The sequence below is a fragment of the Hemiscyllium ocellatum genome, chromosome 2, assembly GCF_020745735.1.
Source record: "Hemiscyllium ocellatum isolate sHemOce1 chromosome 2, sHemOce1.pat.X.cur, whole genome shotgun sequence".
NCBI lineage: Eukaryota > Metazoa > Chordata > Chondrichthyes > Orectolobiformes > Hemiscylliidae > Hemiscyllium > Hemiscyllium ocellatum.
The window spans coordinates 4049240-4076329 of NC_083402.1; the positions used below are offsets into that span (position 1 = coordinate 4049240).

At 40.8% G+C, this 27090-nt stretch overlaps 1 protein-coding gene across 2 annotated transcripts in view; it reads right to left on the reverse strand.

The window, feature by feature from the left end:
* Positions 1-253: 253 nt before the first annotated feature.
* LOC132821540 (growth hormone receptor-like) overlaps positions 254-27090 on the reverse strand; it is a 224262-nt gene continuing 197425 nt past the window's right edge. For both annotated transcript variants that reach the window (XM_060834176.1, XM_060834167.1), the window contains exons 12-13: positions 21367-21436; positions 254-10486 (exon numbers count right to left, since the gene is read on the reverse strand). In XM_060834176.1, the coding sequence (XP_060690159.1) occupies positions 9518-10486; positions 21367-21436 (1039 nt within the window). In that variant the 3' untranslated portion in view covers positions 254-9517. The remainder of the gene's footprint in view (positions 10487-21366; positions 21437-27090) is intronic.

Here is a 27090-nt window from a genome sequence, read left to right on the forward strand (position 1 = left end):
CGAGCCTGCTCTGTGCTTTATTGTTCTATTATCAATTCCAGGAGGTAGGAAAGATTCTAAAGTACAAATTCAAAGATCAAGAGCAAGTTTCTGCCACACTTGCATGTTAAGAATTTTTTGAAGTTTGATTTTGCGTGAAGATGTTGCATATTTACCGATTACAATGTGTGAAGTTGTAATGTATTGGTGCTGTATTCAATCTTAATAGATAGTGCATTTTCATATTAGCAAAGGCACTTTTTTGATCAGCAGTTTTAGTTTTTAATCAACATTCAGTTACAGCAAATCAGAGCAATGCAATCCAAGAGTTTTACAAAACCAGAAGCTGTACGTACATAGAAGGTAAAGCACTTTTAAAAATAGAACATGCAGTCTCTCTGGATTAGAAACTGATATATAATCCATTATATACTTCACAAAATGTTCATGTTGGTACTCTTGCATCTTCCTCAAATTCAATTATTAAAATACAAAATTAAGACAGGAAAATAATTATGTTCAGATTTTTTACTTCTGAGCAAACAAGGGGTGTTGGTTTATTTTATCTTCCCCCTGACAATAAAATGTAAGCAGCCATTGTCTTCAGTAAAGCAAAAGCTTTAAATTTCTTTTCAGTGAGAAAGTAATGAGAATGTAGACAAGGTTGAAAGGATTAAGGAGATAAGGCAGTTAGAAAGTGATGATTAAAGGAAGTATGTCAAGGAAACCAGTGCTAGACACGTGAGTGATGACTGGCTACAGTCAAATCTGGTCTTAAAGACAAAATCCTTCGTATTTTTAAATCACCCCTCAAATATTTTTCACATTATCGAACTTGAAAGACAACTGTTCATGAGACATAACTTCAATTTTTATTCTTACATATTAGTTTCTCTTTGATTCTGTATGGAAAACTCCATGCTCTGTAACTAATATTAACCCAGTATTAAGCTGCAGGAATATTTATCAGCACAAGACCACCTATTCTGAACAGAAAGTGAAGTTCCTGAGCAATAGGGATGGTGCTACTGTATTCAACCACCAGAGGCAATGCAGTTCACAGATCAGACAGTCTTCAGCGTGTTTTGCGCCTATCGTAGATCTTCCATTGATTTGAAGAAGCTTTCACTTATGTTCCCATTGGTTCTGATCAAATTGCTGAGAATTATAAGGTATTCTTATTTTCAGTAGCAGCATATTAAACTCCCTAATAAGTCATCTTATTTTCTTTATCTTTGTAAAGGTAAAGAACATTAATCTTGGGGACAGTTCAGCTCATCAAGCATTCTCAGGTGCGGTAAAGCAGGAAGTGATGCCAGAAATGTGCCTTTCACAGATCAGTGAATTTTCTATGCTGATGTGGTCTGGAGTAGCATGTAGACCAGATGAAGTAAGGACGGTAGATTTCCCTCCCTAAAAGGCATTAGTAAATGACGTGTTTTTTCAACAATTAATGATGGTTGTCATGGTCACCATTACTAAACCTAGTTTTATACAAATTGACTGATTGGTGGATTTTAAATGAATAGGCTCAGATCATTAGCATGGTCCTCAGGATTACTCATTCAATGAAGTTCTATTGCAGCAATTTGTCCTGTCCTCTATTGTTATCTAACCTTCTTCCTTAAAAAAAAGTCCCATCAGGTAAGAGACCTTTCCAAAGCTAATCATTTCCTTGGAAGCAGTTGAGTGAACAAACTCTTGAAGTCTCTACAGCTATCACCGGGCAGCCTCCTCTTTACTGTGCAGCAAGAGGGACATTTGATGCAGTTTCCCAATAACCTGAAAAATGGTTTGCTACAGGAAACAAGTTAAAACTAAACCATGAGCATGACTTAATCACAAACTAGTGAGTAACCACATACGGAATCAAAAATAAACTACCTTAAGTAATGTTTCATAAATGTATCCATTAAATTGTGGCTTGTACTTTTACATCTAATCTTGTTATCTGTACATCCTAAAAGGCAAAAGTAGAAGACTGATTCACAAAATGCTAAAATAGAAGATTCATTTCATAAAGTGCTGAAAATTTTTAAGACAAGGTGAACTGTATGCAGCAAAAGTAATATTCTCAGAATTAGATTCTCTAGTGTTGCCATGTTGTCATGGAAACAAGGGCACTTCCTGTTACTAAACAACAATAAAAGAGATACAATTGATAGCCTCGACTTCATCCCTGAATTTTGGAACTAGTAACATCTTTTGTGGCTGGTAAAAGTCACTCTATCAAATGAAGTTAACTTGTCAGCTCTACCGTTCTGCTAAATTTGGAGGTTTAGTCATACTGAAAACTTGATTCACGTCTAAATTGCATTTCATCCATTAGAAGTATTATGTAGCATTGTAAAGAAAGAAGCCATCACAACTGTAAACTATGGAATGTGTTTGATTATCCTGCTCTGTTGTGATGTACTGAAGCAAAGCACCTCCCTAGGGGAAATAGAATATGTATAATAATAGTATTAGCGGTGAGCAATGAGGGGACAACTTCTCAAAGGATGTATATGACCTTCTGCAGCCCGAAAAATGGATGGGGAAAGGTGAAGTGACAGAAATGGGCTGACGTCCTTGAACAGAAATCTCATCTACCAAAAGAACAGACTGAGACTGATTTACATGTCATGCTTATAGTTTGGGAAAAGATAAACAAATGAACATGATATCTTTTCAAATCTTGCAAGGCCCGCAGTTACCTTGCACCACAAAATCACAGAAATATTACAGTGCAGAAAGAGGCCATTTGGCCCATCATTCACCATGCATTGTACCAATTTAGGTAAAATTTGTTTTCCTGTTTTAAACTGAAGGAAAGAATACAACACCCCATATGTTAGTTCAATATTTTGCATAGACTTATAACATCTTACTTAGAATGAATGCAAAATGGGTCTCTGTCTTAAAAAAAACTCTTCAAAATGTAAGCTCCCATCACAAATTGAGACAATTCACCACCTTGTGCCTTCTGCATTATATCAGTGTGTGATATGAGACAACAATATTCATTGCTATAGATCCAAAGTATTGAGCATGAAGGCCTGGCAATTGACAATTTGTTTTGATAAAGTATTAGTTTCTACAATTTTGCTTTTCAAATATACTTATTTTTAGCAATTAAGAACAAGGCCTAGTGAAAATAAGCCCAATGGCACTCGTGAATAGTTTAATCTTCAGGATTGAAGAATGGCTTTGTGCAGATTAACAACTTTGACAGAAAGTAAAACTTGTTTTACAAATATATACCAGAGGGTTGACGCGACCATTGTTTGTGTACATTCTGTAGTCTGTCCATTTACAACGGATAGTTTGTGAAGTTCACATAAATGGACTACAGAACCAAACAAATACATTTGCTTTAAAGTATAGTTTTGAGTTTGACATAATGCTGAAAATTTCTGTGCTCAAGGGATGGGTGTTGGGTATAAGCATATCCTGAGAGAGGTCCTGATTGTTACCCAGAGTTAAACTTGTGTATGTTTACAAACCAGCAAAAAGTACTGAGCTCAGCAGTGATAATCTGCACTCATGAGGAATGGCCACTTATTATTAGATTGAGGGTTCAACTGTGCCCAAACACGTGACAGAGAGAATTGCATTCGGGTGAAAAGTTGCACAGTGCCCTTTTCTGTTTCGTGTCATGTTGAGCCCATTATATTAGCAGATACAAATTAAAATGCAATTTATTTTGGCACAGTAATTAACTGAGCTCAGGTGAAGATGTCACCCTCTTCCCTCCTCAAAAATAGCTACCTAATTTGAGTATTCAGTTCTTTGCATATTTTTGTAACCAACAATCACAATAATATCTTAAAGAGATAGTCTCACAGCTGAGTATGAAGGAAAACAAACTAACTCAAAGCAATAGCTCCCTTCCTTTAAAATAGCAGCAGGAAAATAATGCTCTCATTTACAGGGAGAGAGGGAAAAGTTCCCAGAGATACAGTCCTGTAGACAACAAGAAACTGTCAAATGACTTCAGACTTTCTTAAGTTTTAAACTCCAACATCAACATCTAATGCACTGTAACAATATAGCCATTACCATTGTTTTTAAAAAAATACATGCGAGTTTTCAGCTTCATGTAATGTACTCAGGCATAGATTGCCCAGTATGTGGATATCAATTTACTGTGGAGCTCTGACTAAATCTTGACGATAATTGAGCTTCACCTCTGATTAAGATCATGAACAGGTTACTATTAAGTTTCGACACTGAAAACTTTTTGGTTCTCAAGAAAGTTTGACTGAGGAAGGTGTTTTGTATAATTAAGTAGAAAACTGATCTTTTTTTGTCTCATGTGTTGGTTCCATGTACTCTGATAAATACTCTGAAGCCTATAGCACATTTCTGCTGAATGGCTGAAATTGGTGTTAAGTTGGCAGATTCAGATGTTAAGTTTCTTTGTTCTTAGTGGTCCAACAATTAGAAATAATTAAGTTTCTTTAATTAGCATTTTCATATCAACAGAGATCACACCTTGTGCTTCCTCACAATGGTCTCATCAGTAATTTAGTATTGCTACTCACTATTACTTGCTTGATTGGATGCGAAACAGAAGAGATACATATTTGACACTGCATATTCCAGTGAGTAAACACCCCACGAAGATGCCAATAGGGTCTAACATGACTAGTGAAAATGTCACGCTGAATTCTTGGCAGAACATTTGGCACATAAACCAACTAGAGCAGCCATATTCTTCTGTTGTACACTTGGTTTTGTTTTGCATTAAATGTCTTCAGCCAGCCACTGTTATAACAACAGTTAGAATTGGATCCCGAATTGTGGAGGATAGTAGAAATGCCCTATCTTGATTCAGCGAAATGGAAACAGACTTGTAGCTGTACAATGCTAGGTTGAACAACTGAAGAGGTCGAGATATTTGCCAAATGAACCTGTTCAGAGATGTTATTACACACCTCTGAAACAGGTGGAATTTGAATCCAAGCCTCTGGACTCAAAGGTAGGGATGCTGTCACTGCACCACAAGAACCCTGCTTTCAATATTAATAAGGCTGCTTTCAATTAGACTGTAATTGAAAATCTCCCCCAGATAGGCGAAACAACTTCAAAACAAATCTGCCTTCCTCAGTTGAAATATTTTATGTCGCTGTTCCTCTCTTTCCCCTCCCAAAGAACTGATAAAAGAGATATTTTGAACTATGCTGGAGCATTCCTTATGATTGGTAACCTGACAATACTGTGTTGATGTCTTTTTGTCAAAATACTATTGGAAAATTGAGTTTCACATGCAAGTTGTAGATTTCAAGTTTTCTGAATGTGCACTCCTGGTATGGTGGCTCACTTGTCGGGAATGCACATCAAGCATTCTGCCTATTTTTCTAATGACAGGCACCTGGAAAATCACAAGGAACATGCCCATGAAGTTCTGAGATACACTACTGAGAAACTGAGGTATTCTCAAATGCATTTATTCACAGAGAATGGTTCCGTAACTGAATGATCTGAATATTCAGCCACGATCTGGGGCCTCACGACTGTTTTGACTTAGACAGGAATGTGGGCATCACTGACAAGGCAGCATTTATTGCGTATTATTAAATCTTTATAACTGAAGGTCATTCTTAGCTTTTAGTTTGATTCACATTGTTTCCAGGGAGATAACTGTATACTACATTTGACCTTTTAAAAAAACCTTCTGCTAGAAGTGTTTCACTGTGACTGAACTTTGGGAGAAGCACTTCTTACTGTCCCTGAGGAAAGCTTTGTTGAAGCTAAAATATTTGATGATATATTGGCCCAGATGCTTTCTGGTTGGCACAGAATCTTTTGTTACTTATTACAAATGTTTGAAATGGATAGAAACACATATATACATTCACTGCAAAAAGTTAATGAAATATTGATTAAGATTATCAAGTAGGGAAGTGGCCTACTCTGCTTTTAATTCATGTATAAGTTAAAATGGGTTTGAAAAGTGCAAGCCTGATTGGTGCTTGTGATATCACTTCCTTCACCCAACCAAACTAACTAGTCCCACTTGCCTGTCTTTGGCCCATATCCCTCCAACGTTTTCTTTTCATACACTTATCCAAATGTCTCTTAAATGTTGTAACTATATCTGCATTCACCACTTCCTTGGACAGTTCATTCCATTTATAAACCAATCTGAGTAAAAACAAAAGTCCCTCGCCCTTTTTTAAAACTTTCTCCTCTCACGTTAAAAATATGCCCCCTAGATTTCAAACTCTACCACCTTTGGGAAAATACCCTTGCTTTTCACCTTATAAAATTATGAGGGGCATAGATAAGTCTTTATAAGGTAACCCCTCAACTCCTATGCTCCAGTGAAAAACGTCCCCCCCTATTTTGATATCTCAAACCCTCCATTCCTTAGTTAGTGGGCTGAAAAGTGGCCAATGAGATTTACTTTGGATAAATGTTAGATATTGCATTTCAGTACAACAAACAAGGGCAGGACTTATACAATTAATGGTAGGGCTTTGGGTAGTGTTGTAGAACAGAGAGAACAGCACGTAATTCTTTGAAATTTGTGTCACATGTAGACAGGGTGGTTAAGAAGGCATTTAGCACTCTTGCCTTCATATCTCAGACCATTAAATACAGGAGTTGAGGCAACATGTTGAGTTTGGACAGGATGTTGCTGAGGTCTTTTTTGGAGTACTGAGTGCAGTTCTTGTCACCTTCCTATAGGAAGGATATTATTAATTTGGAAATGGTTTAGAATAGATTTAACAGGATGTTGCCAGGAATGTAGAGTTTGAATTATCAAAATAGGTTGGGACTTTTTTTCACTAAAGCACAGGAGGTTGAGGGGTGTCTTAGAGAGTTTTATGAAATCATGAGGGGCATAGATAAGTTGAATAGCAATGATATTTCCCCTGGGCTGGAGGAATTCAATACCAGGGAGCATATTTTTAAGGTGAGAGGAGAACATTTCAAAAAGGACATGAGGGGCAATCTTTTTACACAGTTCATTTATGTATGGAATGAACTGCCAGAGAAAGTGGTGGATGTAGGTTACAACATTTCAAAGATATTTGGATAAGTCCACGAACAGGAAAAGTTTGGAGGGATTTGGGGCAAACACAGGCAAGTGGGACTATTTTAATTTGGGAACATGGTCGGCTTGGACTAGTTGGACCGAGGGTCTGTTTCCATGCTGTATGACTATGACTCTATAACTGTATCTACATAAAGGCTAGCTGCTCCCCATGTCCCCACATATCTACACTTTACACTTGACGGTGGGATGTTACTGGGTCTACTGCTGTTTCCTCTGGGGAAAAGAAAGTAGTACTGCTTGGGTGGATGGAGTTATCATAGATATTGTAAAAAGGGTGAGGTGACGGCATCATCCATTGTGAAGAAGAAAGGATTACCTAGAGATTTAACGGAGTTGCACAACTGAAGTTGAAAGATTCCACATGGACCGTACATTCTCTGTACGTTAATCTTTTGGTAAGGGGTGTTTCCACACTACTGTAAGTGATAGTAACACATTTTCCACCATTCATCTTGATGAAATGTAGAGATTTTTTTGGATAAATCCCATGAAGGCTATGCTAAAGACAAAGAGCAAGTGTGTGAAAATCTATGTAAGATGAATCTTAACAAAAAAATGAGGCAGTGGCTACACAAGCTTTTTCATCTATGCTAGTCCTTTGGGATATATGGTAGAGAGTAAAATCTGCACAAAGCTTACTGAGCACAGAAAAAAATCCTCACCATTAAATTTTCATTGGTATTATCTACTTGCAAATGTGCACTTGTTACAATCACCTTTGTTATTAAAAGCATCCAAAATAATTCATATTGTTCACACAATTCCAGATTTATACATCCAATTCATGTCCTGAAGATATTAGAATGTATTTGATTCAATTTTGTATGTATTTGACCATGCAGTATTTCCCACACAAATACATCCGCTACTGTAGTGACTAATTGAAAAAAAAGGGAAATTTCAAACAAAACTCTTATCATTTATTTACTAAACTAAAATAAAGAACTGCGAATGCTGTAGGCCTGAAACAAAAAAAGAAATTTATGGAGAAACTCAGCAGGTTTGTCAGCATCTATGGAAAGAGAAAGAATGTTTCAAGTCCAGTAACTCTTCAGACTTGAAACAATAACACAGATACTCTGTCCACAGACATTGCCAGGCCTGCTGAGTTTTATCGTTGTTGTCTCCTGTGTCCCCACAATAATTTTGGTTCTTATTCATTGATAGCACTGGACTTGCCTCTGAACTTAAGTTTTCTTTGTGTGAATGTTATCAAAGTGGGCCACAGTTCAAAGTGTAACATATGGAATTAATCTGTAAGGATGCTCTCTCCCTCTCAAAAATAAAACACAAATGGAAGGAAAGCCAATGAGAGTACCTTTGTTTTAGAATAATTCTCAATTTATAAAGATGAATGTTCTAAGATTTGTCTTCTCATTTCAGTTAAAAAATTAGGTTTCTTGCCAACGCAAAACCCCTCTGACTCCACTGTCCTGTCTGGACTGCTTTGCTGATTGCCCTTGAAACTAACACAGCCCCAAAGTAAAGAACAGTGGGATCAACTTCCATCTGTCCCATCTGGCTTCAATTCTAATGTATGTAAACACTGAATCCCCAGTCTCTAAATTTGTAATGGAGTTACCTGTTTTTAAAGGAATCCCCTGACTGGAGGGATTTCTAAGCATACAGCATTGATGGTAGATGAGTCATCATGTAAAGAGATGATTTATATATAGTGGAAATTTTAACAAATGGTCGAGATGATATTCTATGTTAGCAAATGATAGAACACTGAGGTGATGCCAAACTGCAATTTACTGTAATTTGAGATCTTAATACTCTCTACTTGCCTATCCAGTATGTGGTTTAATAATGAGTGAAGGGGATTTTTGTAGAGAATTTCTGTGAAGTGCTCAGTTCCCCTCAAGGAGATTGAAATGGTTACACTCATTAAAGGATTTCATGACACTGACATTTCTTTTGTTGTTGAAAGCCACTCTTCTAAGTATGATGTATTTTTGAAATCTTTTCCAAGTGAGATAAGAAAAGTATTGCAACTCATTACAGACTACCACTACCCCTTTGGTACAAGTGATGACACAGTACAAGCATTTCTAATATTGGACCATTCCCAATTCCTTTTGGATACAGCTTTGAAGAAGCAACACAGTTATTGATTCTGGAAATTAAATGACCAGTTTATGAGAGTACAGACTTTTCCAAGGACTTCAGAGTTGCTGAAGAAGAGTGTTTCGGTCTTTGTGACAGATAACACTCTTCCAATCATATTCATCTCCTTTTTCATGGCACTGGTTTAACTTTAGAAATTGTTTCTGTTTTATAAAAATACAGGATTTTATATCACATTAACAAATATAGCTGACATTTCAAAATAATTCTTAGTCTTAATTTATCAAACATAATTTTCATAACAGTTGTACCATCTTCTGTATTTTGGGGAAAATTACTCAAATCATTGAACACATGGTCTGTGTGATAGCACTGACAGAGGCTGACAATGATGTAGTCTACATTTCATGACTTTTGAAGTCAGGGGATGACATTACCAAGTTGTTCAGGCATCAGATATCCAGCTAGGGTGGGTTGATTCTTGTTTGGCAGCACATTTGGGTTCAACAGTAGGCTCTGCTGGGAGTCCACCATATGTATTGAGGTATAGTCTGGGACAGGTATTGTTGGCTGCCTCACGATTTCTGTTTGTTTACAAGTACCAACTGTGGCACTTTCAAGGCTTTCTGCAGTGAAATAATTGCTTAGCTTAAGATCTTCTGCTGCATCTGGTAGGCGTTTGTTGTTCAAGCTGATGGCACATAACTGCTTTGCATCAACCTCAGATGTGTAGGCACTGTCTAATGGTTTGGTATTCTGATTTGCCTTTGGATCCAGTGAGGTTTCTTTGGCCAGGGACACCTTCAGCTTGTTCTGCTGCCCTGGGGAAAGGAGGACACCTCCTGTAGGAGTGATGTCACTTACCTGCGCATAAAAGTCCATTTTCCCAAATGAGCTGTGGTTACTGAGTTGGCTGTGAAGAGGTGGTTCACTTCGAGCTGCAGTTGAGAAAATACTGTCTGTGGTGACCAGTTGTATTTTCCTGCACTTGCATGCTTCACCATCTGGCTGCTGGCTCTGTTTGACATCTGTACCTGAAATACTTACAGGAGCTCCAGTATCGCTCTTGATGTCTTCTTTTCTTTCACTGCCTTCCAGCTGGAGACTGCTAAACTCACTGACATTTTGTTTAGCTACAGTGCCATCTTCAGGAACATCTGGTTCGTAACAACTGTCACGGCCAGAGTCATCGTCCTTGGCACTAAGGCAGTTGTCAGACTTTGGATGGTCATGGCCAAGAAGTCTATCTGTGTCCAATAATTCCATCTTTCCATCTGGATCATCAAGGTCAATATCAATGAATTCTACCCAAGGGTCATCAATATATAGATCAGGCTTATAGCTCAGGTGATTTGCAAAAATTGAGTTGACTTCATCTATTTTACCCTTCTGTAACAAAAAATATTAAAAGTTAAAAATATTAAAACTCTTTATAACAAATGCAGTTTACCTGAAATAATGATTAATCTCTTTCAGATGCCGATTTGTGCTCTTTTTATTTAAGTAGTTAAATATGTGCAATCTTTTCCTTGTTCAGATGGGATAAACTCTGGTGGAGGAGGTCCTCAATGGAACCCCTCTTTCTCCTTCACATAGAAAGTGAATAAAACTATATTTAACTCAGAATGCATTTTCTCCTTCAAGTGGTATTAAAACCAAAGCCACCTTGTCATTCCCAGTGTAATACAATTCTTGTGTGTCACTTTGTATGTACACCCTCCTAGCATTGCACGTCTCCTTAACGTTACACATTTCCCCATGTAACTCATTGTGTGTAACACATTCCCAGTGTGTATAACACACTCCCAGTATGCATTTCCTTAACATATTCCTGTGTGTCACTCCTTGTGTGTAACACACTCCCTGCACACATCACTCTTATCATAACATATTTCCATATGCTTCACCTGTATGTGACATACTCCCTATGCGTGATTATTTCCATGTAACACATCGAGACATCTAATCCTGTGATGACACAATTTAGGTTATCAATTGACATACATCATCATTTTTGACCATAATATGGTAGAATCCTTCGTTAAGATGGAGAATGACATAATTAAATCTGAAACTCAGGTCCTGAACTTAAAGATAGCTAACTATGATGGTATAAGATGTGAATTGGTGAGGATAAGCTGGCCAAGGATACTTAACGGGTTGACAGTAGATAGGCAATGGCAGATATTTAAAGAACATATGGATGAACTTCAACAATTGTGCATCCCTGTCTGGCGTAAAAGAGGGAAGATGGCTCAACCTTCCAGCGTGGACTGTGGGACTGCTGTGCACCCTGCTTCACAGAAACCTGGCTCAACCCTTCCATTCCCACTTAATGCTGATGCTTTTTCTATCCATTGTATGGACCGTACAGCATCCTCAGGTAAAACAAAGGGTGGAGGGTTTTGCTTTTTAAATCAACAACTTGCGGTGCATGGACATTGCAACCCTGAGCAGCCACTGGTCCTCAAACTTTGAATTCCTCACCATCAAATGCTGTCCCTTCTAATTACCACAGGAATTTACCACTACTATACTAACTGTTGTGTACATACTGTCACAAGCAAAGGTTGAGGAAGCTCTGGATGTGCTGTATTCCACCACTAACACCCTGGAGACAAAACACCGCGAGGCCCTGTTTATTGTAACTGGCAACTTCAATCAGGCCAACTTAAGGAAGGTGTTGCCAAAGTACCACCAGGGGCCCGAACATGTTAGACCACTGCTACACCACTGTGAAAGCTGCCTACCGCTCCATTCCTCGCACTCATTTCGGGAACTCTGACCACAATGCTGTGTTTCTTCTCCCGACTTACAGACAAAAGCTCAAGCAGAAGATCCTCTTGCGGATACAGATCCAGTGCTGGTCAGAGGAGGCAGAGGATCAACTTCGATGCTGTCTAGAAGTTGCTGATTTGGCCATGTTCAAATAGTTCCTGAAGAAGGGCTTATGCATGAAACGTCGATTCTCCTGCTCCTCGGATGCTGCCTGGCCTGCTGTGTTTTTCCAGCATCGCATTTTTCAACTCTGGTCTCCAGCATCTGCAGTCCTCACTTTCTCCATGTTCAAACAGTCCACAGGTACCTTGGACGAGGACGCCACCACCTTCACAGCCTTTATCAGTAAGTGTGTGAAGGACTGCATACTGAGGAAGTCAAACCGGGTGTTCCCCAACAGAAACCCTGGATGAATCAGGACATATAGAACCTGCTAAAAAAACAGGCATGAGGCCTTCAGATCAGGAGACCCACTCAAATATAAGGAATCCAAGTATGACCTTCACGAACCATTAAGACAGTCAAGGACCAAAACCGATCCAAACTAGAGACCCAGACAGACACCCGGTGACTATGGCAAGGGCTGAATGGCATCACAGGTTCTAAAACGAGACAGTGCAAGATAGCAGATGATGACACATCGCTCCCAAATCATCTAAATGCTTTTGTGCAGAATTTCAGTGGAGAGGTAACACCTATTCTGACAAGTCCTGAAGAACCTATACCAACAATCACTGCATCAGAAGTCAGATCAGTTTTCCTTCGTGTGAATCCAAGGAAAGCGATGGGACCAGACGTAGTACTAGGCCATGCACTCAGAACATGTGCAGATCAACTGGCAGAGGTCTTCTCGGACATCTCCAACCTCTCCCTGCAGCAGGCCACTGTCTCTGCCTGTTTCAAGAGGGCCAACATCATCCCTGTGCCTAAGGCGGCTCATGGAGTATGTCTCAATGACTACCGCCCAGTGGCCCTAACTTTGGTAGCCATGAAGTGCTTTGAAAGGCTGTTCATGGCATTAATCAACTCCAGCCTCCCCATTACTCTTGACCCACTTCAATTTGCCTGTCGGACCAACAGATCCACGTCAGATGCAATATCACTTGCACTTCATTCCTCCCTAAAACATCTTGACACCAAGAACAGCTACATATGAATCCGACTCATTGACTACAGTTCAGCCTTCAATACTATTATCCCCTCAAGACTGATCACTAAACTTAGTGATCTTGGACTAAGCCCCACTCTCTGCAATTGGACCCTCAGTTTCCTGACCCACAGGCCACAATCAGTGAAGATTGCGGACAAAATTTCATCCTGAAAATGTGTTGCTGGTTAAAGCACAGCAGGTTAGGCAGCATCCAAGGAACAGGAAATTCGATGTTTCGGGCCAGAGCCCTTCATCAGGATTCCTGATGAAGGGCTCTGGCCCGAAACGTCGAATTTCCTGTTCCTTGGATGCTGCCTAACCTGCTGTGCTTTAACCAGCAACACATTTTCAGCTCTGATCTCCAGCATCTGCAGACCTCACTTTTTACTCGAATATTTCATCCTCACTAACACTCAACACTGGAGCACCCTAGGGGTGCGTACTCAGCCTCCTACTGTACTCACTGTATACCCATGACTGCATTGCCAAGTACCAGACTAATTCCTTTTACAAATTGGCTGATGACACCACCATAGTCAGTTGAATCTCAGATGGCAATGAATCAGACGACAGATGGGAGGTGGAAGACCTGGAAAAGTGGTGCACTGAGAACAACCTAGCTCTCAATGCCAGCAAATCGAAGGAACTTAGTATTGATTTTTGGCGGGATGTTACTCATGTCCCCCCTACACGTTGATAGCACAGAGGTGGAACGAGTGGAAAGTGTGAAGTTCCTGGGAGTGGTCATCCACAACAAGCTTTCTTGGACTCTTCATATGGACGCACTGGTTACAAAGGCCTAAGAATGTCTCTTCTTCCTCGGGCAGCTGAGGAAATTTGGAAGTTCGGCAAATATCCTTGCCAACTTTTATAGGTGCGCCATCGAGAGCACTCTGTCTGGATGTATCACTACCTGGTATGGCAACTGTACCATTCAAGATCAGAGACAGTTACAGAGAGTAGTGAACTTGACCCGGACAATCACAAAGGCCAACATCCCATCAATAGGATACATCTACCAGGCCCACTGTCAAGGAAAAGCTGCTAGCATTCTCAAAGATCTATCCCACTCTGGCAATGTTTTTCTACAACCTCTACCATCAGGGAGAAGGTACAGAAGCCTGAACACACACACCAGATGGTTTTGATACAGTTTCTACCCTACTGTTGTTAGAATACTGAATGGACTCACAAACTCTTAACATTCGCCTGTATCTATATTTTTGTTTTTGCCACTGTTTACCTATTATTTATTTATCTATGCAACTTAGCTATCTGATCTGCCTGTATTGCTCGCAAGACAAAGCTTTTCACTGTGCCTCAGTACACGTGACAATAAATACAATTCAGTTCAATTCAATTCAACTGTGGCTAACAAGGGAAATCAGAGATAGTGTGAAAGCTATAGAGGAGGCATGGAAACTGGCCACAAAAAGCAGCAAATCTGAGGACTAGGAGAAATTTAAAATTCAGCAGAGGACGACAAAGCATTTAATTCAGAAAGGGGAAATAGAATATGAAAGTAAGCTTGCGTAAAACATAAAAACTGTCTGCAAAAGCTTCGCAAGATATATAAAGAGGAAAAGACTTTTGAAGACAAATGAAGGTCCTCAGCAGTTAGAATCAAGTGAATTCATAAAATCTAGGAGCAGGAGTAGGCCGTCTGGTCCTTTGAGCCTGCTTTGCCATTCAATAAGCTCATGGCTGATCTTTTCGTGGACTCAGATCCACTTATCCGCCCTCTCATCATATCCCTTAATTTCTTTATTGTTCAAAAAAATCTATCTTTGCTTTAAAAATGTTTACTGAAGTAGTATCAACTAATTCACTGAACAGGGAATTCCATAGATTTACAAACTTCTGGATGAAGAAGTTCCTTCTCAATTCAGTTCTAAATTTGCTCCCTCTAATCTTGAGGCTATACTCTCTTGTTTTAGTTTCATCTGCCGGTGGAAACATCCTCTGTATGTCTATCTTATAAAATTATGAAGGCAATAGATACGTTTCTGTAAGATGAATATAATCCCAGTCTACCCAGTCTCTTCTCATAAGCCAACCCTAATACTCCAGAATCAATCAAATGAACCTCCTGTGTACCCCCTCTAATGCCAGTACATCCTTTCTCAAGAAAGGAGACCAAAACTGCACACAGTACTCCAGTCGCAGCCTCACCAGCACCCTGTATGGCTGCAAAATAACCTCTGAGCTATTAAACTCAATCCCTTTAGCAATGCAGGGCAAAATTCCATTTGCCTTCCTAATTACTTGTTGTACCTGCAGATCAACCTTCTGTGATTCATGCACAAGGACACCCAGGTCCCTCTGCATAGCAACATGCTGCAATTTTTTACCATTCAAGTAATAATCTTTTTTACTGTTACTCCTATCAAAATGGATGACTTCACATTCATTAACATCGTATTCCATCTGCCAGACCTTTGTCCACTCATTCAAAGTATCTATGTTCCTCCGCAGAGTTTCACGGTCCTCCGCACACTTTGTTCTCCCACTCATCTTAGTGTCACCTGCAAACTTTATCACACTACACCTGGCCCCCAACTCTAGATCATCTATGTAAATTGTGAATTGCAGTCCTAACACTGATCCCTGGGCACACCACTAGTCACTGATTGCCAGCCAGAGTAGCACTCATTTGTCTGCACTCTTTGTTTCCTGTTAGTCAACCAATCCTGTATCCATGCTAATACTTTACCCGTAATGCCGTGCAGCAGCCTCCTGTGTGGCACCTTGCTGAACGCCTTTTCAAGGTCTAGGTACACAACATCCACTGGGTCCCTGTTGTCCACCTTGGTTGTAACGTCTTTATAGAATTCCAGAAGATTTGTTAAGCTTGACATACTGTTCATGAACCTATGCTGTGTCTGCCCAAAGGGACAATTTTATTGAGATGCCTTGCTGTTTCTTCCTTGATAATAGACATGGTGGCACAGCAGTTAGCACTGCTGCCTCACAGCGCCAGAGACCCGGGTTCAAATCCCGCCTCAGGCGACTGAATGTGTGGAGTTTGTACTTTCTCCCCTTTGTCTGTGTGGGTTTCCTACGGATGCTCCGGTTTCCTCCCACAGTCCAAGGATGTGCAGGCCAGGTCAATTGGCCATGATAAATTGCCTGTAGTGTTAGGTGTAGGGGTATGGATGGGTTGTGCTTTGGCGGGTTGGTGTGGGCTTGTTGGGCTGAAGGGCCTGTTTCCACACTGTAAGTAATCCAATCAAGCATCTTCCCCACTACAGAGTTTAAGCTAACCAGTCTATAATGCCCCATCTTTTGCCTACCATACTTTTTAAACAGTAGTGTCAGATTTGCTGTTTTCCAGTCTGCTGGGACTACTCCAGAGTCCAGCAAATTTTGGAAAATTATCACCAGTGCACTTGCTATTTCTCCCGCCATCTCTTTTAGTACCCTGGGATGCATTCTGTCAGGGTCAGGAGACTTGTCTATCCTTAGCTCCATTAGCTTGCCCAACACTACCTTTTCCGTTATAATGATTGTTTCCAAGTCTTCACCTACCTCCGTCTCTTTGTCAATTACTGGCATATTATTTGTATCCTCCACTGTGAAGACCGATACAAAATACCTGTTCAATGCCTCGGCCATTTCATCATATCCAATAACTAAATGCCCCTTCTTATCCTCTAAAGGAGCAACATTTACTTTAGCCACTCTTTTTTTGTTTTATATATTCAGAGAAACGTTTGCTATCTGTCTTTATATTCTGTGCTAGTTTTTTTTTCTCATGTTCTAAGAACAAAGAACATTTATCTCACTTTTCTTTATAGGTGTTTTTGTGGCTTTCTGTTGACCTTTAAAGTGTTCGCAATCTTCTAGTTTCCCGCTGATCTTGGCCACTTTGTATGCCTTCTCTTTCAATGTGATAGCCTCCCTTCTTTCCTTAGACGCCTAAGGCAGATTACCCCTCCTCTTACAGTCTTTCCTTTTCACTGGAATATACTTTTGCTGAGCACTTTGAAAAATTGCTTTGGAAGTTCTCCACTGCTCAACTGTCTCAACATAAAATCTTTGATTCCAGTCTACTTTAGCCAAGTCTTCCTTCATTCTATTGTAGTTTCCCTTGTTTAAGCACTAGACCCTTCTATTGGACCAGATCTATGGTCGCTTTCTCCCTCGTCGGTTTCATTACATGGTGTTCAAGAAAACTATCTCGGATACACTCAACCATCTCCTCCTCAAGCCTATTTTGACCAAACTGGTTCGACCAATCTACATGTAGAGTTAAATCCCCCATGATAATTGCTGTACCATTTTTGCAGTAAACAGGCAGGAGTCTGGAAAAACACAGCAAGCCAGGCAACATCAAGAGATGCAGATGTCGACGTTTCAGGTGTAACCTTTTTCATGACCATTTACAGGCATTAGAGTCATAGAAATGTCCAGCATGAAAACAGACCCTTCAGTCCAACCTGTCCATGCTGACCAGATATCCCAACCCTATCTAATCCCACCTGCCAGCACCCGGCCCATATCCCTCCAAACTCTTCCTATTCATATACCCATCCAGATGTCTCTTAAGTGTTGCAATTGTACCAGACTTCACCACATTCTCTGGCAGCTCATTCCATACACGTACCACCCTCTGTGTGAAAGAGTTGCCCCTTAGGTCTCTTTTATATCTTTCCCCTGTGCCCTCTAGTTCTGGACTCCCCAACCCCAGAGAAAAGACTTTGTCTATTTATCCTATCCATGCCCCTCATAATTTTGTAAACTTCTATAAGGTCACCCCTCAGCCTCCGACGCTCCAGGGAAAACAGCCCCAGCCTGTTCAGCCTCTCTGTAGCTCAGATCCTCCAACCCTGGCAACATCTTTCTAAATCTTTTCTGAACCCTTTCAAGTTTCACAACATCTTTCCGATAGGAAGGAGACTAGAATTGCACGCAATATTCCAACAGTGGCCTAACCAATGTCCTGTACAGCCGCAACATGACCTCCCAACTCCTGTACTCAATACTCTGACCAATAAAGGAAAGCATACCAAATGCCTTCTTTACTTTCCTGTCTACCTGCGACTCCACTTTAAAGGAGCTATGAACCTGCACTCCAAGGTCTCTTTGTTCAGCAACATTCCCTAGGACCTTACCATTAAGTGTATAAGTCCTGCTAAGATTTGCTTTCCCAAAATGCAGCACCTCGCATTTATTTGAATTAAACTCCATCCGCCACTTCTCAGCCCATTGGCCCATCTGGTCCAGATCCTGTTGTAATCTGAGGTAACCCTCTTCGCTGTCCACTACACCTCCAATTTTGGTGTCATCTGCAAACTTACTAAGTGTACCTCTTATGCTCGCATCCAAATCATTTAAGTAAATGACAAAAAGTAGAGGGCCCAGCACTGATCCTTGTGGCAGTCCACTGGTCACAGGCCTCCAGTCTGGAAAACAACCCTCCACCACCACCCTCTGTCCTCTACCTTTGAGCCAGTTCTGTATCCAAATGGCTAGTTCTACCTGTATTCCATGAGATCTAACCTTGCTCACCATTCTCCAATGGGGAACCTTGTCGAACACTTTATTGAAGTCCATATAGATCACATCTACCACTCTGCCCTCATCAATCTTCTTTGTTACTTAGTTATTTTGTTGTTTATTTCTCTCCCCAATGTAATGATATTAGGTATGATCTGCCATTGACTTTTTCTTCTTAGAATTTCTCATTTCCACCCAAATGGATTCAACCTTATTCTCCATAGAGCCAGTATCATCACTCAGCATTGCCCTGATCTTATCCTTGAATATCAGAGCTACACCACCTCCCTGACCTTTCTGTCTGTCTTTCCAAATAGTCTGATACTCCTGGATATTTAACTCCCAGTCATGACCATCCTGTAACCATGACACCATAATGGCTACTAAATTTGTGATGATTTGTGCTATTAACTCAACAACCTTGTTACAAATGCTACGAGCATTCAAGTAAAGTGCCCTTTTTCTAGCTTTCTTACCCTCATGATTTCTAACATCTCTAATAATATCTCCTGAGTTATCCTTCCTTTTACTTCTTCTATAGTCTATCTTGAACTTAAACCCTCCTGCACACATGCTAACCTGCTTATCTCTTTATTTACCATCATACTTCCTGTCGTTTTCCCTTTCCCTTCCTTCCAACTCACTTGTTTAAAGGTCTAGTGATCACCCTATTTATCCTTTTCGTTAGATTGGTTCAGGTAGAGACTGCCCCAGCAGTACTGATCCCCTTGGTTCCAAAACTGATGCCAATGCCCCATGAAATGGAACCTGTCTTTCCCACACCACTCCGTTAGCCACATGTTTATTTCCCTAATTTTCTTATCACTAAGTGAATTTGCATGTGGCTCAGGCAGTAATCCGGAGATTATGTCCCTCAAGGATCTGTTCCTTAATTTCGTTCCTAGTGCTTGATAATCCCCAAACAGGTCCTCCTTTCTATCCTCATAACGGACGAAGAGATGGCAGATCAATTGAACAAATACTTTGAATCTTTCTTCATTAAGTAGGACACAAATAATCTTCAGGAAATACTAGGGGACAGAGGTCTGAAGGAGGAACTGAAGGAAATCTTTATTAGTCAGTAAATAGTATTGGTGAAATTGATGGGATTAAAAGATGGTAGTTCCCCAGGGCCAGATACTGTGCATCCCAGAGTATTTAAGGAAGCCCCAGAAATAGCGGAGGCATTGGTGATCATTTTCGAGCTTTCTGTAGACTCCAGAAGAGTTCCAATGAATTGGAGTGTAGCTAATGTAATCCCATTCTTTCAAAAAGGTGGGAGAGAGAAAATGGTAAATTATAGGCTGGGTTAGCCTGACATCAGTGTTGGGGAAAATGCAGTCAATTATTCAGGATGTAATAACTGAGCATTTGGAAAGCAGTGGCAGAATCAGTCCTAGTTAACATGGATTCACTAAAGAGAAATCATGCTTGATAAATCTTCTGGAATTTTTTGAAGTTGTGACAAAGGTGAATCAGTAGGTGTTTTTTTCTGGATTTTCAAAAGGCTTTTGACAAGGTTCCATACAAGAGATCAGTAAGGAAAATTAAACCTCATGGTATCAGAGGTAATTTATTGACATGGATAGAGAACTTCTTGGCAGACAGGATGCAGAGAATTGGACTAAACTGGTTCTTTTCAGAGTGGCAGGCAGTGATGAGTGGGGTACCACAGGGTTTAGTGCTGGGACCTCCGCTGTTTACAATAAATATTAATGATTTGGATGTTGTAATGGAGTGCAATATCTCCTCAATTGCAGATGACATTAAGCTGGGTGACAATGTGTGCTGTGAGGAGGATGCTAAGAGGCTGCAGAGTTACTTGGACAGACTGATGGAGTGGGCAAATACTTGGTAAGTGCAATATAATGTGGATAAATGTGAGGTTATCCACTTTGGTCAGAAAACAGGAAGGCACATTATTATCTGAATGGTAGCGAGACCTGGGTGTAATGGTGGAGCAATCACTGAAGGTTAGCAATGTAGGTGCAACAGGCAGTGAGGAAAGCTATTGGCAAGCTGGCCATAATTGGGTAGGGATGTCTTGCTACAGTTACACAAAACCTTAGTGAGGTCACATCTTGAGTATTGTGTGCAGTTTTGGTCTCCTAGTCTGAGGGAGGATTCTCTTGCTATTGAGGGAGTCCAACAGAAGTTCACCAGACTGATTTCCAGGCTTGCAGGACTGACAAATGAGGAAAGACTGGATCGACTGGGCTTGTATTCATTGGAATTTAGAAGAATGAGAGGGTATGTCATAGAAACATAAAATTGTGAGGAGACTGGTCAGGCTTGATGCCAGAACAATGTTCCTGATGTTGGGGAAGTCTAAATCATGGGATCACAGTCGAAGAATAAGGGGTAGGCCATTCAGGACTGAGATGAGGAAGAATTTCTTCACTCAAAGAATTCTCTCCCACAGGAAACTGTTGGAGCCAGTTCATTAGATATATTCAAGAGGGCTGGACATGGCTATAGTAGCTAAAGGGATCAAGAAGTATGGGGAGAAAGCAAGAATAGTATTGCTTTATTCCTGATGAAGGGCTTTTGCCCGAAATGTCGATTTCGCTGCACTTTGGATGCTGCCTGAACTGCTGTGCTTTTCCAGCACCACTGATCCAGATACTGAGATTATGTGATCAGCCATGATTGTGTTGAATGCTGGTGTAGGCTTGAAGGGCTGAATGGTCTACCCTGCACCCATTTTCTGTTTTTATGTTTTTCACCTTGTTCTTCTATCTGTTGTGGATTATTTCCACTTTGTCAACAGAAAATGATCATACATAGTTGTTTCTTTCTTTCTGCTTTTACTGAGAAATTATTTTTTAAATACTGATATTACCTTAAGAAGATCAGTATCAATTCCATTGATTTTGGGTACAGGAACAGGAGGCAGGGAAAACAGCTTCAGTCTGAAAAGTATATTAAAGATTTTCATTTAACATACATTCAAAATACTTTATAGGATAAATCTTTCCCTTGCTCGAATTATTGTTGCTACAGTGCTTAGAACTTACAGCAAAATCATTCACCATTTTACCAATGCGTCTGTGACTTGTCTGTAACCTCTGCCAATGCAGGAATTGCTCGATGTTCCCTTTTCAGAAATTGGGAAGTCATTGTGGAGTGATTGACATGATGTTGACATGTGTAAAGTTGACCAGTGGAACATCAACTTGCTAAACCTTAACTGGGAGCTCACGGTTAAAGGAGAAGCTTGGTGTAACAGGGAAACTCAAACACTGAGCTGGGGGAATGAGTGAGTAACAGGAGAGAAGTATGTTTTAAATGGAATGGTAGGCTGCAGCTCAGGATCAGTTGTTTTAAATACTGAAACGGAAGTCTCCCAACAACAAGTGGACAAAGGCAATATATGTTAGCCTGCAGATAAGTAAGTGACGATGATGCCATTTGACTTCTGATTTATGCTGTTACCTAATTATGCTGTTATCTGAGTTGAGGTCAAGACAGGTTATTGCTGCTGATCACATTTGGACATAACAGCATCATAAAAAGAGAATTGTAAGAGCTAGGCTATTTATTCTTACAGCCTGTTCAGCAATCAACAAGATTGTGGCTCTGTTCTATTTCAACACCATCTTCATATACTATCCTCATATTCCTTAGATGAAAGGATAATAATAATTACAACATCATCCACAACAACCTCTATGTCTATAGAGATAATGTCAAGGGTTGCGAATGTTGAATATTGTTTAAAAAATGAAGGAAGGGATAGCCTTAGTAATTACTAGCTAGTAAGTCAGCCTAAATTTGGTAGTGGGCAAATTATTGGAAGAAAGTTCTGAAAAAGTCTAAACTACTGTTTGAGGAGATGTGGATGAATTAAGAAGAATCATAGATTTTTAAGGGAAGTGCATACTGAATTTTTCTGTGCCATAAAACTCAGGAAGGAGACCTAGGTGCTTCTTGATGCAACCGAGCAAGATGAGAGCTCAGAGAAAAACCCAGGGGCAGTATGATGAGTGAAGCTATCTATCAGTGAAAATTTGAAATTGTCCTGTGAAAGTATTTTTCACAAATCCAGGGCAGTGTAGTCCCAGGAAACGAAAGTGATTGACCAAAATGTGGGAAGTCACTGAGACTGTCTGAAGGGGAGCAGATTTTTACAGTTTATCAAAAGTGATGAATTGTAATCTGTTGTCAAGTTTTCATTAGGTTAGTGACCCATCATGTCACTAGTGTCTAGTTGGGGGATTACTGAAAATTCTATTGCATCTCTCTTAATTATATTTACGGTTTGATGACCTCTGTGGGATGTTTGATCACAGTTTGTTTGTCGTATTTGCTTGATGTTGATTTGAATGTTAGACTATAGAATTATAGAGATAGAAAGCACGGAAACAGACCTTTTGGTCCAATGCATCCATGCTGACCAAGTTTCCCAAACTAAACTAGTCCTAATTTCTTGCATTTAGCATGTATCCCTTTCCTCTGGCAGTTCATTCCACATACTAACCACCCTCTGTTTGAAAAAAGTTGCCCCAAGATCCCTTTTTAAGTTTTTCTCCTCTCACCTTAAAAATATGCCATCGAGTTTTGAAGTCTTCTATCTTAGAGAAAAATCTTTACAACTTACCTTATCTTTGCTCCTCATGATCTTATTAACCTTATAAGGTCACCCTTCAACCTCCTATGCTTCAGTGAAAAAAGTCCCAGACTATCCAGCCTCTCCTTATAACTGAAACATTCCAGTCTCGGCAAGATACTTGCAAATAGTTTCTGAACTCTCTCCAATTTAATAGTATTCTTTCTCTTGTAGGGCATCCTAGACTGCACACGTCACTCCAAAAATGGCCTCAGAAATCTCCTGCATAACCTCAACGTGATGTCTCAACTCCTATACTCAATGGTCTGTGCAATGAAGGCAAGCACGCTAAACGTTTCCTGAACCATCCTGTATACCTGTCCCAACTTTCAAGGAACTCTATACCTAAACCCTGAGGTGTTTCTGTTCTACGACTGTATCCAAGTCCCTACCATTAATTGTATCAGTGGGTTTTGAGCACTCAGGTTGAAGCTCTGGATGCAAGGAAACACTAACCAAAGACACATACACCAAACACCACCAAATTCATCAGCAAGGACAATATCGTCAAGCTAGTGGACTTATGCCTTACCATCCACTTCACCTTCAACAACAAAACCTACAGACAAACCAACGGAGCACGCATGGGATCTCCGATATCAGGGTTCTTAGCAGAGACAGTAATGCAGAGACTTGAACAAACAGCTCTGCCAACCATCCAACCCAAACTGTGGGTCCGCTACATGGATGACACCTTTGTCATCACTAAATGAAATAAATTTGAGGAAACCTTCAACACCATCAATAATACATTTACTGACATAAAATTCACTAAAGTGGAGGAAAACAACAACAAACTGCCATCCTTAGATGTCGCAATAGAACAAACAGCCAATGGGGAACTTCACATATTGACCAACACATACTGACCAAATACTCAACTACAGAAGCAATCATCCCAACACCCATAGACAAAGCTGCATTAAAACATTATTTCAATGAGCCACCACACACTGCAGCACTGAGGAACTACGCAGAGCAGAGGAAAATCACCAAAAAGAACGGGTACCCAATGAACATTGTCCACCAATTTCTCATCAACAAAGCCCAACAAGCAGACAAAACACATCCAGAAACCGTAGCCACTCTCCCCTACACCAAAGATACCTCGGATATGACTGCCTGACTACTCAGACCCCTTGGCGTCATGGTAGCCCACAAATCCATCAACACACTAAAACAGCAGCTAATGAACTTGAAAGACCCTTTACAGACAAAAAGCAAAACTAATGTCATTTACAAAATACTGTGCAAGGACTGTAACAAACACTACATTGGACAAACAGGCAGAAAATTAGCCATCAGGATATATGAACATCAACTAGTCAAAAAAGACATGAACAACTTTCACTAGTATCTTTACATATGGATGAGGAAGGACATCACTTTGACTGGGACAACACATTCATCCTAGGACAAGCCAAACAGAGAGACTCACAGGAATTTCTGGAAGCATGGCATTCTAACCGGAACTCTATCGACAAACACATTGACTTGGATCCCATTTACTAGCCCCTGTGAAAAAGAACAGGAAATGACATCACCACAAGAAATGGCATCACCAACCCAAGGAAACCTAAACACATAAATAGAAAGTGGGCCGTGCCACTAGTGCTTCATCTGGAGGCTCACTGATGATATTACTTAGCATGGTGACAAAATGTCTGAAAATGAACCTTCCAGCTCAGCAAGCAAACCTACATCCAGTTAATTGTATCAGTCCTGTCCTTGTTCATCTTACCAAAAGCCACATCTCGCATTTATCCAAATCATACTCTATCTGCCATTCCTTGGCCCAGTGGATCAAGATCATTTTATAATCTTAGTAACCTTCTTCACTGTTCTCTATAGCACAAATGTTGGTGTTATCCGCAAACTTACTAACCATGCCTCCTAAATTCTCATCCAAATAGTTTATCTAAATAACACTGCAAAACATCACGTGCCAACAAGTACTCCAGTCTGAAATACAACCCTCCACCACAAACTCTGTCTCCTGTCATCAAGCCCATTTTGTATTCAATTGGTAAACTCGCCTTGATTCCCATGTGATCTAACTTTACTAATCAGTCTACCATGCTGAACCTTGTACATCAATATATTAACTTGGGCTTCTAGATTACTAATCCATGACATTACTATCTGCCCAACTATGTTAACTCCTAGGTCCCTCTGTTTCTGCATACCCTTTTATAACTGTGGCATGTACAGGAGTTGGGAGGTCATGTTGCAGCTGTACAGGACATTGGTTAGGCCAATGTTGGAATATTGCATGCAATTCTGGTCTCTTTCCTATCGGAAAGATATTGTGAAACTTGAAAGGGTTCAGAAAAAATTTACAAGGCTGTTGCCAGGGTTGGAGGATCTGAGCTACAGGGAGAGGCTGAACAGGCTGGGGCTCTTTTCCCTGGAGCGTCGGAGGCTGAGGGGTGACCTTATAGAGGTTTACAAAATTATGAGGGGCATAGATAGGATAAATAGACAAACTCTTTTCCCTGGGGTCGGGGAGTCCAGAACTAGAGGGCATAGGTTTAGGGTGAGAAGGGAAAGATATCAAAGAGACCTAAGGGGCAGCTTTTTCATGCAGAGGGTAGTACGTGTATGGAATGAGCTGCCAGAGGATGTGGTGGAGGCTGGTACAATTGCAACATTTAAGAGGCATTTGGATGGGTATATGAATAGGAAGGCTTTGGAGGGATATGGGCCGGGTATTGGCAGGTGGGAGTAGATTGGGTTGGGATATCTGGTCGGCATGGACAGGTTGGACCGAAGGGTCCGTTTCCATACTATACATCTCTATGACTCACTGATTTTTATAGATGCAACACAGAAAGTATCCTATCTGGATGCATCACAGCTTGGTATGGCAACTGCTCTGCCTAAGGCCGAAAGAAATTACAGTGATTTGTGGCACAGTCCAGTCCATCACGAAAACCTGCCTCCCTTGAATTATCTCAGTCTATACTTCCTGCTAGGCAAAAGTGAGGACTGCAGATGCTGAAGATTAGAGTTGAGCGTGTGGTACTTTAAAAGCACAGTAGGTCAGGCAGCATCCAAGGAGGAGAATTGAAGTTTTGGGCAAAAGTCCTTCATCAGGTCTGAGGATGAGAGCCAAGGGGGTGGTGAGATAAATGGATGGGGGTGGGGTTGGGAGGGAAGGTAGCTGAGAGTATGATAGGTGGATGGAGGTGGGGGTAATGGTGATATGTCAGAGGGGAGGGTGGAGCAGATAGTTGGGAAGGAAGATGGACAAATAGGACAGGTCATGAAGGCGGTGCTAAGCTGGAAGGTTGTATCTGGGATAAGATGGGAGAGGGAAAATGAGGAAACTGGTGAAATCCACATTGATGCCATGGGTTTGGAGTGTCCCGAGGCGCAAGATGAGGCGTTCTTCTTTTCGCGGTGGAGTGGTTAGGGAGTGGCGATGGAGGAGGCCCAGGACCTTCATGTCCTTGGCAGAGTGGGAGGGGGACTTGAAGTGTTCAGCCACGGGGCGGTGGGGTTAGTTGGTGTGGGTGCCCCAGAGATGTTCTCTGAAGCACTCTGTGAGCGGGCATCCTGTCTCCTCAATGCAGAGGAGACTGTATCAGGAGCAACAGATACAGTAAATGACATGTGTGAAAGTGCAGGTTAAACTCTGATGGATGTGGAAGTCTCCTTTGGGGTCTTGGACAGAGATGGGGGTGGGGGGTGGTGGTGGTTTAGGCGCAAGATTTGCAATTCCTGTGGTGCCAAGGAAAGGTGCCGGGAGGGGAAGGTTGGTTGGTGGGGTATATGGACCTCTGATGAGTGAGTCGCAGAGGGAATGGTCTTTATGGAAATCGGATAGGGGTGGGGAGGGAAATATATCTCTGGTAGTGAGGTCCGTTTGTAGGTGGTGGAAATGGCAGAGGATGATGCAATGTAGGTTGTTGGATGGAAGGCAAAGACCGGAGAGGCTCTATTCTTGTTGTGGTT